General features: G+C 44.3%; 1 protein-coding gene across 3 annotated transcripts in view; it reads left to right on the top strand.

Annotated features, from left to right (window-relative positions):
- Nucleotides 1-15398, top strand: part of LOC137368897 (pikachurin) — a 251771-nt gene that overhangs the window by 130740 nt on the left and 105633 nt on the right. For all 3 annotated transcript variants that reach the window (XM_068029148.1, XM_068029149.1, XM_068029147.1), the window contains 5 exons: nucleotides 1430-1555; nucleotides 2690-2933; nucleotides 6695-6806; nucleotides 9892-10008; nucleotides 13626-13806. In XM_068029148.1, coding sequence (XP_067885249.1) covers nucleotides 1430-1555; nucleotides 2690-2933; nucleotides 6695-6806; nucleotides 9892-10008; nucleotides 13626-13806 — 780 coding nt within the window. The remainder of the gene's footprint in view (nucleotides 1-1429; nucleotides 1556-2689; nucleotides 2934-6694; nucleotides 6807-9891; nucleotides 10009-13625; nucleotides 13807-15398) is intronic.

Genomic DNA, 15398 nt, shown 5'->3' with positions numbered 1-15398 from the left:
TTTGGTTCTTATTCCATCGGTTGCCCAACATGATCCATCGCTTCTGGCTTTTCCAGAAGTTTCTCTGCTCTCACCTTGGTTATGCCCCTCATCCTGGCACCATCTGGTTCCTCCATCATCATGGCCGTCTAGCCGTTTATTTGCAGAGTTTCTCAGTACTGTTACGACCAGGTAAGGCAGGGGTCTCGGGCTCCCCTCTCGGCCTTTTCCTGGTTTGGCCATAACAGGGTTTAACTTTTAAAACACAGTATTTCTAGCTTCCCCTCAGTGAGTCCTTGCTCAATGCTCTCTAATTGTAATTACAAATAAATCAACCAGACAGGTTTTCTCAGATTTAAACAAGAAAGGTATATGTTTATTAACCTTAAAACTCTAACTCAGTTAAAACTACTAAAAATGCGTGACACGACCATGCTAGCATGCGTACATGTTAAACACACACACAAATAGAGACAGAGGAGGAGAAAGAATTAAAGGAAAAAGGCTTGAAGTAATAGATGGAGTTCAGTTACTGGATTTGGGTTGGATGTTTGATTGATTGAAGTTTAGCCATGTAGTTCTCATTGGGGCCCAGTGCACACTTTCAAACTTGTTTCGCTGGTCTTTTGCCTTAAGGCTTAAATTACTTCCATGGGTTCCTGGAACTTTGCATGGGAGAGAGACAGTGAGAGAGGGAGTGATCTCTTCTTGAAGTTCAATTGCAGTCTCTTCCAAAAACTGTTCCTTGAGCACAATTCAATTAACTCCAAGTTGGCCAGCAGATTACTCATGTGACTAGCTTTTTGCTTGAGATAGCCTCGTCTGCGAGGTTTGTGGATTCCTCACAGCTTACCAGACACTCTCAGTGGGGGGAGGAATACTGGCTCTTACATATTCAATGACTCTCAATGTCTCTTGATCATCACTATTGACAAAACCCATCTGGCTAATTGAATCTGGGAGTACTCCCATTGTGTCTCCATGCCACTGTCTTTTAGAATGCAAATGTGCAGCCATGTTTTCAGCCACTGTTCTGTGGTCTTTTTAAAACGAGTTATGTTCAATGTCCAGTAAGCGTTCAAATAATATTCCATATGACGAAATTAATATATTTGCTTCTGGCAGCTGTCGTTTCCATCACAGTACTTGCTCTTGTGATAATTCCACTTAAGTAACCGCCTCTCATTCCAAGCAGAAACACTCTCATTCTTTAACCTTCTCTCCCCCTCCCCCTCCCCATCCCAAACCCCCACCTCCCCTCTCCCCACCCCAAACCCCCACCTCCTCCTCCTCCCCACCTACCCTCCCCCGACCCCCAAATCCCCACCTCTTCCTCCCCACCCCCAAATCCCCGCTTACCCTCACTCCTGACCGCAACCCCACTTACCCTCTTCCCATGCCCATTTCCACCCCCCCCCCTCCCCCATCCCCCAATTTGTTTGTTTTTTAGGGGAGTGTAGCACCGGACTGTGCAACAAGATCTCCTGTGTCAATGGTGGCACCTGTGTCCCTCACAGAGCTGATTCCTACCTGTGTCTGTGTCCCCTGGGCTTCCGAGGCAAGCACTGTGAGGAAGGTACGTGTTTTCAACCCACTGTCTCTCTACAAAGCTAATGTCATTCTGAGGATGGTTGGCATTTGTGTGTGTTTGTGTGTGTTTGTGTATGAGTCTATTTGTGTGGGTGTGTTTGTGTGTGTGTGTGTGTGAGTGAATTAGTGTGTACGTGTGTTTGTGCCTATGTTTGTGAGAGTGTGTGCCTGTGTTTGTAAATGACTGTGTGTTTGTGAATGTGTATGTGATTGTATGTGTCTGTGTGTGAGATGTGTGCCTGTGTTTGTGTATGAGTGTGTGTCTGTGTGTGTGTGGGTGTGTGTGGGTGTCGATCAATGTGGGGGATAAGTTTGATTGATTCTGACGTAATTTAATGAAATCTCTTGGTGACACTTCCCCTAATTAAGCTAATTTAGTTCATGGAATCATAGAATCATACAGCACAGATGGAGGTCATTCGACCCATCGTGTCAGTGCTGGCTCTTTGAAACAGCTATGCAATTTGTCCAACCCTCCTGCTCTTTCCCCCTAGCCCTGCACTTTTCTCCTTTTTAAGTATTTATCAAATTCCCTTTTGAAAGTAATTATTGAATCTGTTTCCACTGCCCTCTCAGGCAGCACATTCCAGATCACAACAACTCACTGTGCAAAAAATTGTCCCCGTCTCCGTCCTGGCTTTTTCTCAATTATCTTAAATCTGTGCCCTCTGGTTACCGACCCTCCTGCCACTCGAAACAGTTTCTCCATATCTACTCGATCAAAACCCTCATGATTTTGAAAACCTCTATCAAATCTCCCCTTACTTTAAGCAGAACAAACCCAGCTTCTCCGGTCTGTCAACATAACTGGAATCTCTCATCCCTGGTCCCATTCCGGTAAATCTCCTCTGTACCATCTTAAAATTCCTAGAACTAATGAAGCAGCAAGTAACAGGGGTACTTTAAGGTCTTTTTGCTAGAGGTACTGAGATGGGCCAAGTGGCCTCCCTCATCTCTGATTATCTTATGATCTCCAAGAAAGTACTGTGTGTAACTGCTGTGTTGCAAAATGAAGTCAAATTGTCTGGTGCCCCTCGACACCAAAGCCTGTTCCATCATCTTGGCTACTTTTATAAACCCAACGCCCCCTCTTTCTGTTTCCACTGACTCTTTGGTCCAGTTTTCACACTGGTGGTCCCGCATTTCAATGCTTCGCTGATGTCCTACGCCGGACTGCCCTGGCCCATGGAGTCCCAGCACTACCTCTCCTTCATGGAGTTCCAGATCACCTTCTATCCTGAGGCTGACCATGGGGTCATCCTCTACAGCTACGACACATCGAGCAAGGACTTCATTTCCCTCAACCTGGTGGACAGCTACGTGGAGTTCCGATTTGACTGCGGCTCGGGGACTGCTACCATCAGGTCAGTGTTCTGCTCGATATTTATCCCTCAAACAACATCACTAAAACTGATTATCCGGTCATTATCACATTGCTGTTTGTGGGATCTTGCTGTGTGAAAATTTGCTGCTGCCTTTCCTACATTACAACAGTGACTACACTTCAAAAGTACTTCATTGGCTGTCAAACATTTTGGGAATGTCCTGAAGTGCTTTCTTTATAAATGCAAGTGCTTTCTTTAAGGCGGACCAGCTCCCCTTGTAGGGAAAGGGTTAATCAGATTGTTCTCAATGTCTGCTGATGTTCTACTGCTTTTGATTTCTCTTAGGAATGGGAGGCCATTCAGCCCCTCAAGCCTGTCCCAGCATTCAATGAGATCATGGCTGACCAGTATCTGCACTGCCTGAGAGTGTTGTGGCGGCAGATTCATTTGTGGCTTTCAAAAGGAAATTAGATAGGCACCCAAAAGGAAACAAATCGCAGGGCTACAGGGAAAAGGTGGGGGTGTGGGACCAGCACAATTGTTCTTGCACAGCGGACTCGACAGGCCGAATGGTCCCTTTCTGGCCTGTAACAACTCTATATGATTCTATTGGAGTTGTAGTTGATAATGCAGAAACCAATGGAGTGTCACAAAGAAGTGGTAAGGAAAGGGTATAAAAAAAGGGTTAAGAATAGAAAATGCTGAAAATACTCAGCCTCTGTGGAGAGGGAAAGTGAGTTACTGTGGTCGATGACCTTTCATCAGAACTTTTGTAAAAAGTGGGTGTTGGAACAGAGGCTGCAGAGATTGAAGTCTGACAAAGCTCGGAACAATGAATCATTGAACTCCCTCCCCCCCCTCCCCCCTCACCTGCCTGCCCCTCGATTAAACCTGCCGGGTTTGTTCAGGCGTGCTGACATAATCTAATCCCACCCTCCAGCACCTGGTCCATACAGCCCTGCAGGTTACAGCACTTCAGGTGCATATCCAGGTACTTTTTAAAAGAACTGAGAGTTCTGCCTCCACCACCGATTCAGGCAGTGAATTCCAGACACCCACCACCCTCTGGGTGAAAATGTTTTCCCTCATGTCCGCTCTAAGCCTTCTACCAGTCACCTTTAATCTGTGCCGCTGGTAATTGACCTCTCTGCTAGGGGAAACAGGTCCTTCTTGTTTACACTATCTAGACCCCTCATAATTTTGTACACCTCAATTAAGTCACCCCTCAGCCTCCTCTGTTCCAAGGAAAACAACCCTAGCCGATCCAATCTTTCCTCATTGCTGCAACTTTCAAGCCCTGGCAACATTCTTGTAAATCTCCTCTGTACTCTCTCCAAAGCAATTATGTCCTTCCAGTAACGTGGTGACCAGAACTGTACACAATACTCCAGTTGTGGCCTAACCAGCGTTTTATACAGTTCCAACATTACATCCCTGCTTTTGAATTCTATACCTCGGCCAATAAAGGAAAGCATTCCATATGCCTTCTTTACCACTATATCTACCTGTCCTGCCACCTTCAGGGACCTGTGGACATGCACTCCAATGTCTCTAACCTCTTCTACCCCTATCAAATTCCTCCTGTTTATTGTGTATTCCCTCACTTTGTTTGTCCTCCCCAAATGCATTACTTCACATTTCTCCAGATTGAATTCTATTTGCCACTTTTCCGCCCACTCAACCAAACCATTGATATCATTATGGAGTCTACAGCTGTCCTCTTCACTATCAACTACATGGCCAATTTTTGTCATCATCAAATTTCCCAATACGGCCTCCCACATTTAAATCCAAATCGTTAATATATACCACAAACAGCAAGTGACCCAACACTGACCCCCGTGGAACTCCACTGCAAATAGCTTTCCATTCGCAAAAACATCCGTTGACCATTACCCTTTCTTTCCTGTCACTGAGCCAATTTTGGATCCAACCTGCCACATTCATCTGTATCCCATGGGCTTACATTTTTCTGACCAATCTGCCATACGGGACCTTGTCAAATGCATTACTAAAATCCATGTAAACCACATCCACTGCACTACCCTCATCAATCCTCCTTGTTACTTCTTCAAAAAATTCAATCAAGTTAGTAAGACATGACCTTCCCTTAACAAATCTATGCTGACTATCCCTGATTAATCTGTGCCTTTCCAAGTGGCAGTTTATCCTGTCTCTCAGAATTGATTCGAATAACTTACCCAGCACCAAGGTCAGACTGACCGGCCCATCATTACCTGGCTTATCCCTCGTATCCTTTTTAAACAATGGTGTAACGTTCGCAGACCTCCAATCATCCGGTACCTCGCCTGTATCTAGTGAGGATTTGAAGTTGATCCTCAGTGCATCCGCTATTTCCTCCCTGACTTCCTTTAACAACCTGGGATACAATCCATCCGACCCTGGTGACTTATCCACTTTCAAGGATGTCAGATCCTCTAGTATTTCCTCTCTCGTTATGCTTATCGTATCTAATATTTCACGCTCCTCCTCTTTAACTACAATGTCTGCATCATCCCTCTCTGTGAAGACAGAGACAAAAAACTCATTAAGAACCCTGCCCACATCTTCTGCATCCACGTGTAAGTTCCCTTGTAGATCTCTGATAAACCCTACCCTTTCCTTATTTATCCTCTTTCTCTTAATGTACTGGTAAAACATCTTCAGGTTTTCCTTGATTTAACCTGCCAATAATTTTTCATGTCCTCTCTTTGCTTTCCTAATTTCTTTTTTTACTTCACCCCTGCACTTTCTATACTCTTCTCGGCTTTCTAAAGTATTAAGTTTTTTGTGATCGTCATAAGCTTTCTTTTTCTGCTTTAACTTACCCTGTATGCTCCTAGATAACCAGGGGGCTCTAGATTTGGCAGTACCACCCTTTTTCTTTGTGTGGCCATGTCTACAATGTACCTGTAGAATCTCGCTTTTGAATGCCTCCCACTGGTTTGTCACTGATTTTCCTTCAAGTAGCTGTATCCAGTCCACTTTCGCCAGATCACCTCTCAGTTTTGCAAAATTTGTCTTCCCCCAATTTAGAACTTTTACTCCTGTTTTATCTATGTCCTTTTCCATGATTGTGCTAAAACTAACTGTATTATGGTCACTATCTCCAAAATGGTCACCCACTGCTACTTCATCCACTTGCCCAACTTCATTACTGAAGATTAAATCTAGAATTGTGCCCCGTCTCATTGGACTTGTTACGTACTGGCGAAAAAAGTTCTCTTGAATGCAGTTCAAGAATTTTGTGCCCTTTGTTCCCTTCACAATGTTTGTATCCCAGTTGATATTGTGGTGGTTGAAATCCCCAACCCATATGGCCTCATTTGATGATTCATTTAGCATATCATCCCTCCTCACAGCTCTTATTGATTCCTTAACCAATAATGCTACACCCCCTCCTTTTTTATCCCCCTCTCTATCCCACCTGAAAACTATATCCAGGGATGTTGAGCTGCCATTCTTACCCCTCTTTAAGCCAAGTTTCCGTTATAGCAATCCCACCTTCTCCCCATATCCCTCAATCCCACCTTCTCCCCATATCCCTCAATCCTACCTTCTCCCCATATCCCTCAAACTCACCATCTTCCCATATTCCTCAATCCCACCCACCCACCCAACTCAACATCCTTCAAACTCACCCACCCACCATCTTCCTCAAACCTACCTGCCAGGCTATCTCCACTAGCTTATTACACCGTGGTACATGTCTGTTCATTATAATGTGGTGATCCTTGAGCCTCACCTTCTCCCAATGCAGTTCCTGTCTGACTGATTGAACTGCCTATTTCACTCTGCAGGAGTAAGGAGCCAGTTGCCCTGAACCAGTGGCACGAAGTGAAGGTCTCTCGCACTGCCAAAAACGGCATCCTGCAGGTAGATGAACAACAGCCTGTGGAGGGGATGGCGGAGGTGAGTTCCATTCCAGCCACCACTATTCTACCGGGGGTGGGGCAGGAGGGGAGGTTGGATTCTGAAATGACCTCCACTCAGATCCCCCTGAGCCACGCAGAGGAGTCCGATTGGTGATATAAAGATCTGTTGAAAATGTGTGGGGCAGGTTTAATAAACAATATCAGATGTGGCATGAGTGATACTTAATGCCAAAGCAAGTTTACTGTAGGGGAATGGTAGCATAGTGCCCTTAATTACTAATTTGGAGACATGAGTTCAAATCCCACCAAAACCAGCTGGGGAAATGTTAATGAAACAAATTAAATAACAGCTGGATTGTTGAAAAAACCCATCCGGTTTACTAATGTCCTTTACCAATGCCGTCCTTGTCTGGTCTGGCCTACATGTGACTCCAGACCCACAGCAAATGTGGTTGACGCTTAACTGCCCTCTGAAACGGCCTAGCAAACTACTCAGTTGTAATTAAGAAGGTGCTCACCACCGCCTTATCAAGAGCAATTAGGGAATGGGCAATAAATGCTGGCTTTGTCAGTGATGCCCACATCCCATTAATGAATTAAAAAAAACTAAGCCAGGCTTCCATATCCAGTTGGGATGACTTCGAATGACCTGTTGGAAGATTATTTTTAACCGCCTCTTGACGCGGGTGGTCAGTGCAGTGGCTTGCCCAATATTTTGTGTCCGTTTGGACATCCTGATGTTTATCTGTTCAGCTTTATTGAGGAGCCCTGGGTGAAGAACATTGCGGTACACCACCGAGCTTGGAGAGAGTAGACAAGATCAGATAAGTCAGCAAATGACAGTCAGGTGAAATTGTGTTTGGGTTTAAGAATCACGCATCACGGAGGTCATTCAGCCCCTCCGGCTGATAGCATCATTCAATTAGATCATGGCTGATCTGTATCTCAACTCCATTCACCCGCCTTTTCTCCATATCCCTGGATACACTTACCCAACAAAAATCTATCAACCTCGTCATAAAATAAAAGCTCCTATTAATACCCAGCCTCAACAATTTTGGGGGAAGAAGGTTCCAGAATTCCACTACCCTTTGTGTGAAGAAGTGCTTCCTGACATCACCCTGAACAGCCGAGCTCTAATTTTTAAAAATTCGTTCATGGGCTATAGGCGTCGCTGGCTAGGCCAGCATTTATTGCCCATCCCTAATTGCCCTTGAGAAGGTGGTGGTGAGCTGCCTTCTTGAACCGCTGCAGTCCATGTGGGGTAGGTACACCCATAGTGCTGTTAGGAAGGGAGTTCCAGGATTTTGATCCAGCGACAGTGAAGGAATGGCGATATAGTTCCAAGTCAGGATGGTGTGTGACTTGGAGGGGAACTTGCAGGTGATGATGTCCCCATGCATCTGCTGCCCTTGTCCTTCTAGTTGGTAGGTGTTGTCGAAGGAGCCTTGGTGCGTTGCTGCAGTGCATCTTGTAGACACTGCTGCCACTGTGCATCAGTGGTGGAGGGAGTGAATGTTTGTGGATGGGGTGCCAATCAAGCGGGCTGCTTTGTCTTGGATGGTGTCGAGCTTCCTGAGTGTTGTTGGAGCTGCATTCATCTAGGCAACTGGAGAGTATTCCATCACATTCCTGACTTGTGCTTGCAGATGGTGGACAGGCTTTAAGGAGTCAGGAGGTGAGATACTCGCTGCAGGATTCCTAGCCTCTGACCTGCTCTTGTAGCCACGGTATTTATATGGATCCTGCATTTCAGTTTCTGGTCAATGGTAATCCCCAGGATGTTGATAGTGAGGGATTCAGTGATTATAATGCCATTAAATGTAAAGGGGAAATGTTACTTGCCACTTATCAGCCCAAGCCTGGATATTGTCCAGGTCTTGTTGCATTTCTACACGGACTGCTTCAGTATCTGAGGAGTCAGGAATGGTGCTGAACATTGGGCAATCATTAGTGAACATGCCCACTTCTGACCTTATGATTGAAGGAAGGTCATTGATGAAGCAGCTGAAGATGGTTGGGCCTCGGACACTACCCTGAGGAACTCCTGCCGTGATGTCCTGGAGCTGAGATGATTGCCCTCCAATAACCACAACCATCTTCCTTTGTGCTAGGTACGACTCCAACTAGTGGAGAATTTTCCCCCTGATTCCCATTGACTCGAGTTTTGCTAGGGCTCCTTGATGCCATACTCGGTCAAATGTCTTGATGTCAAGGGCACCTCACCTCTTGGTTCAGCTCTTTTGTCCATGTTTGAACTAAGGCTGTAATGAGGTCAAGAGTTCTGCCCCCTTGTTCCGGACTCTCCCACCAAAGGAAATTGTTTCTCTCTATCTACCCTATTATCTCATTTAATGATCTTAAACACCGCAATTAGATCACCCTTCTCTACTCAAGGGAATGCAATTAGATCAATCTTCTCTACTCAAGGGAATGCAAGGCCAGTCTAAGTAACTCAGGTGACAGTAGTTTTTTTTCCCCTTCTTTCATGGGATATGGGTGAAACTGGCAAGACAGCCTTTGTTGCCCATCTCTAATTGCCCTTGATAATTGAGTGGCTTGCTAGGCCATTTCAGAGGGCAGTTAAGAGTCAACCACATTGCTGTGGGTCTGGAGTCACATGTGGGCCAGACCAGGTAAGGATGGCAGATTTTCTTCCCTAAAGGACATTAGTGAACCACATGGGCTTTTACAATAATCGATGATAGTTTCATGGCACCATTACTGAGACAAGTTTTCAATTAATTGAAGTTAAATGCCACCAGCTGCTGTGATGGGATTTGAACCCATGTCTGCAGGGCATTAGCCTGGGCCTCTGAGTTACTAGTGATAATACCACTAAGCCACCCGTCTCTGGAGTGTGAGGAAGGGAAGGAGATCGGATACTGTGGATCGCATTAGAAAATGAATAGGAGCAGGAGTTAGTGTGATGAGTCTTGATGTCAGTGCACTGAGGGTGTGAAGAGGATGATGATGATTTGACTAAAGAAGAATGAGAGAAGAAGGAAAAGGGTTTAATATTTGATTTTAACTCCACGATGCAGGATCCTGAGGTTGTGAGTGGTGTGACTTACCAAGGGAGCCCATAGTGATGCCTGTTTCATTCTCTCTCCTACCAACAGGGGGCTTTCACACAGATTAAGTGCAACACAGATATATTTTTCGGAGGAATCCCTGACTACGACAACATAAGGAAGAACTCTGAGGTGTTGCAGCCTTTCACAGGAAGTATTCAGAATGTAAGAAAACAGTGTTTCATCTTTATGTTGTTTCTGAATTCCCAGATGTTAGAAAGAATCACGCTTTAATCTTGGAAAAGGCTGGAGTCAGTCTTGTTTATCATATCACCATGCTTTGTACTGTAGATCCTGGTTGAACTGGTTCTTGTGTTACACATAACATGACTCCCCAGTGCTGCCGTGAATGTGGCCCCCCACTGGAGCACTTACACATATCAACTAGTTCCTATCTAACTAGTTCCTAACACTTTACAGATCATATAACAGTATATATATATATAACATCCCTCTTTCTTTAAAACATAATGGCCCTATATCAATATAACTGTCAATATAAATTTTAAAAATTATCATCTGACTTCTGGAAATAATCTGAACCCCTTTTTAGAGTCTTTTATAGCGTGTATTTAAAAAAAAAATATTATTCATGGTATCACTTGGGTGGTAAGATGTTGTGCCTTCATCTTGTAGATTTGGTATTTGTTGCTGTCAGTGGTGAGTTTGCACGCTGTACAGGCGATGTTGTATTAGTTGCTGGTGGCGTTGTTGACATTGTCTCACTGGATAGTGATGTTTCCGGTGTTGTTGATGGTCTTTTCTGTTGTTCCAACTCAGGTGTAGGTCGAATACGGATTCTGTTCCTTCTCATTTGGTTGTAGGTTTCGGTCTCAATGATATATGACCTTGGGGTCTCAGCTTCACCAACAACTTTTGCTGGGCTCCAGGTTTTCATGATTGGATCCTGTATGTGTACAGTTTGTCCTTTCAACAGCTGGGATAGCGATTTAACATATTTGTCGAAGTGTTTCTTTCCTCTTACCTGTGCTTCAGTGAGTTGTCCCACTTCCTCCTTGTCACTTGAAGGATGTATTTTGCTTGGCAGAATTGTCTTATATTTTCTTCCATTTAACAGCTCTGCAAGTGATTTCATGTCAGCCTTGAGAGGTGTGGACCGGAGTGACAATAAGGCCAGGTTTGGGTCTTCCTCCGTCTCTTGGCATTTCACAAGTATTCTTTTGACAGTCTGGACGTGTCTTTCTATAATTCCGTGTCCCTGTGGGTAGTGTGGTGATGAGGTGATGGTGTTGAACCCACACTGGCCAGCAAATTCCTTAAATTCTCTGGATGTAAATCGGGCGTCATTGTCACATATTAACCTTTCGGGAATCCCTTGCTCAGTGAACAGAACTTGTACTGCTGAGATTATTATTGTGGCTCTCAAGTCTTTCTGGATAAAAGGGAATTTTGAGCAGTAGTCTGTGACTATGAGATACCATTCTTGATTATGTGTGAATAAATCGACTCCTACAGTATGGCCATGGTCTGGGTGGTACTTCAGTAGCTATCATCTCTTTCTGATGTGTGTTTCTGTACTTCTGGCATACATTGCATGTAGACACCATATTTTCGATATCTTTGTCTATGCCTATCCAAGACACAGCTGATCTGGCTCTGAACTTACACTTCTCCATTCCCATGTGGCCTTCATGTATCTTCTGGAGAAGTTCTTCCTGCATTGTTTTGGGTGATTATTCTGGATCCGGCCAGCAGAACACCATCTTCTAGTGAGATGTCATCTCTGATAGACCAGTACTGTCGTATTGCTGGTTGTGTCTGCTGTATCCTATCAGGCCATCCCTGGATCACTTGCTGAGATAGCATCTGTAACTCCTCATCTTTGCTGGTCTCATCTCTAATTTGACTCTGTTTCGGTGGTGTTACGTTCACTAGGTGATGAATCTTTATACCTAGATCTTCTATCTCGTGTTTCCCCTGTGGTGACAACCGAGATAGGGTGTCTGCCAGCATCATTTGTCTTCCTGGCTTATATTTCAGAGTGAAATCATAACTCTGAAACTTCAAGAGTAACCTCTGCAGTCTTACTGGTGCTTTACATAGATTTTTCTTGTAGATCTGCTCCAGTGGACAATGATCACTCTCCACTGCGAACTTCCTCCCATAGAGATACGTGTGGAACGTCTCACATCCATACATGACTGCCAAAAGCTCTCTCTCTATGTTGGCATATCTTGTCTCAGCTGATGTCAGAGCTTTGGATGCAAATGCTATTGGCTTTCCCTCTTGTACCAGGGCTGCTCCCAGTCCTTTTGTGGAAGCATCTACTTGTAGAGTGACAGGTTTCTTTCTGTCGTAGTACGACAGACTTGTCTCCTTGCGTGCTACCTTTCTGAGTTTGTTGAAACTCCTGTCATGTGACTGATCACTGGCACTCTAATCTTCTTTCATCAGCTCCCGCAGGTTCGCTGTGTGTTCCGACATGTATGGAATGAAGGAGCTCATATATTGTATCAAACCAAGGAAACTTCTCAATTCTCTCTTAACCCTTGGGGCTTCCATCCCTGGGATGGCTGAGTTTCTTTCAGGGCTCGGCTTAACTCAGTCAGGTGTGCACGCCATTACAAAGAACTGGCATTCTGTGACTTTCACAATGCATTTATCTGCGTTTAATTTAATCCCAGCTTTCTTGCTTCTCTCCATGGCTTCATCTACACCATATATCTGGATATCATCAGCTATGCCGACTGTTCCTGGGGTTCTGCCCATCCTGAAGTACTGAAAGCTCTAATCAGACAGGACAAGCTCCCCAATTCATGATGGGATGTAGCGGTGCATTCATTCCTGTCCCGGCTGACATTTCGATCTTTTTTGTTTAAGAGTTTTCGCACAAGTCTCTCAGTTTTTCTGTCTCTCTCTCTCTGGCACTAATTTGGGTCACTTTTGTCAATCTGATGCTTTAAAAAATGTTGCAGGTTTACTCATAGACACTCTCTGCCACCATGTTTCGTCTTTATGTTGTTTCTGGTTCCCAGATGTTGGAGATAATCACACTTTAATCTTGGAAAAGGCTGGAGTCAGTCTGGTTTATTACAGCACCATCCTTTGTGCTGTAGAACCTGGTTCTTGTGTTACATATAACATGACTCCCCATCGCAGCTGTGAATGTGGCCCTCTACTGGAACACTTACACATATCAACTAGTTCCTAGATAATTGGTTCCTAACACTTTACAGATAGTAATAACAATGTATACATATATAACAGACAGAAACAATCCAAATGAGTACAGTCAATTCCTGAAGAGGCTGGGAACAAACAGTTTTATTTTTAATATAGCAGTTGACTCAGTGGGTGGAAGCACTGCCCAGTCTGGTACTGAGAAACACAGAGCATCAGGGCTCCAATTCAATCCCTGTACACAGTGCTAGGTTAACCAGAGTACTGACATGGCAATCAATGAGGTGAAAAGTTCCATTGTCTTCAGTCCTCACTACAAACTCTGTTGCCTAGCTACTAACTCTATCCCTCTCCCCGGCAACTGTCTGAGGCTCAAACAGCTCTTTGTAACCTTGGTGTTGTATTTGACCCCGAAGTGACATTCTGACCTTATATCTTCTCCATCACTAAGACCACCTATTTCCTTCTCCATGACATCGTCCAGCTCTGACCCTGCTTCAGCTAATCAACTGCTGAAACCCACAGCGGATCTCCACAGTCTTGGTACCATTCCCAAGGTTCCCTGATGGAGTCTCCCGTTTTCCAGTGCCCAGTTCTGAACCTTGCCATGCTGAAACCTTGTGTCCCTTGTCCCTCTCCAGGTAATCCTGAATGATCGGACCATTCGTCTCCACCAGGACTTCAGCGCGAGTGTGAATCTGGAGAATGCAGCTCACCCGTGTGTCAACAGCCCTTGTGTCAACGGAGGCACCTGCCGTCCTCATCACAATGCCTTTGAGTGCGATTGTCCCCTGGGCTTTGATGGGCTGTTGTGTCAGAAAGGTAGGAAATCATCAGGGAAAATATTACCAGGCCATTCAGCCCCTCGAGCCTGATTCACCACTCAGTGCATCGCCGATCTGCACCTTAACTCCATCAACCTGTTTCAACAGGGGACAGTGGAGTGTTAAATAGTTAAAACAATCCAAAAAAGAAACATTAAATTGCCATTACAACACAGGAGGCCATTCGGGCCATTGAGTCCATGCTGGGTCTCTGTAGAGCAATCCAATCAGTCCCATTCCCCTGCTCGATCTCCGTAGCCCTGCAAGTTTATTTCCCTCAAGTACCCATCCAATTTCCTTTTGAAATCATTGTCTCTGCTTCCACCACCCTCGTAGGCAGTGAGTTCCAGGTCATTACCACTCGCTGCATAAAAAATGTTCTTCACGTCCCCCGGCATCTCTATCCCAAAAACTTAAATCCGTGTCCCTAGTCCTTGTACCATCAGCTATTTGGAACAACTATTCTTTGTTTACCTTATCTAATCTTGTACACCTCTATCAAATCTCCCCTCAATTTCCTACACACCAAGGAGAAAAACCCCAGCTTCTCCAACCTAACCTTGTAGCTAAAATCCTCCATCCCTGGAACCATTCTGGTAAATCACCTCACTTCCCTCACATCTTTCCAAAAGTGTGGTGACCAAAACTGGATGCAACACTCTAGTTGAGACCTAAGCAGAGTTTTATAAAGTCATAAACTAATGCTTATAAAAGTAAAGTTAAAGAGACAAAACAGAAGACATTAAAGTGTTAACTTTCAGTTAAAGTGTTGAAACAGGAGATATTGAAGTGTTAATTTACAGATAAAGGTCCAAACAGCCTTCTCATCATAACCCTCAATCCTGTATCTCTCCACAAATACATCTAATTATCACTTAACACCATTAACGCTCATTACTTTAATACCTTTCCCGAGTAACTTATTCTACTGCTCCAGTCCCTTTTGGGGAAATGTTCCTCCACTCATCATAGATTCCCATCAGAGATTCTCATCATAGATTCTCATCATAGATTCCCATCATAGATTCCCATCATAGATTCTCATCATAGATTCTCATCATAGATTCCCATCATAGATTCTCATTCTCATCATAGATTCCCATCATAGATTCCCATCATAGATTCCCATCATAGATTCCCATCAGAGATTCTCATCATAGATTCCCATCAGAGATTCCCATCAGAGATTCCCATCAGAGATTCTCATCATAGATTCCCATCATAGATTCTCATTCCCATCATAGATTCCCATCATAGATTCCCATCATAGATTCCCATCATAGATTCTCATCATAGATTCTCATCATAGATTCCCATCATAGATTCCCATCATAGATTCCCATCATAGATTCCCATCAGAGATTCTCATCATAGATTCCCATCAGAGATTCTCATCATAGATTCCCATCATAGATTCTCATTCTCATCATAGATTCCCATCATAGATTCCCATCAGAGATTCTCATCATAGATTCTCATCATAGATTCCCATCATAGATTACCATCATAGATTCTCATCATAGATTCTCATCATAGATTCCCATCAGAGATTCTCATCATAGATTCTCATTCTCATCATAGATTCTCATC

Source organism: Heterodontus francisci, chromosome 4 (assembly GCF_036365525.1).
Source record: "Heterodontus francisci isolate sHetFra1 chromosome 4, sHetFra1.hap1, whole genome shotgun sequence".
NCBI classification, from domain to species: Eukaryota; Metazoa; Chordata; class Chondrichthyes; order Heterodontiformes; family Heterodontidae; genus Heterodontus; species Heterodontus francisci.
This window is presented reverse-complemented; position numbering and strand designations above follow the sequence as displayed.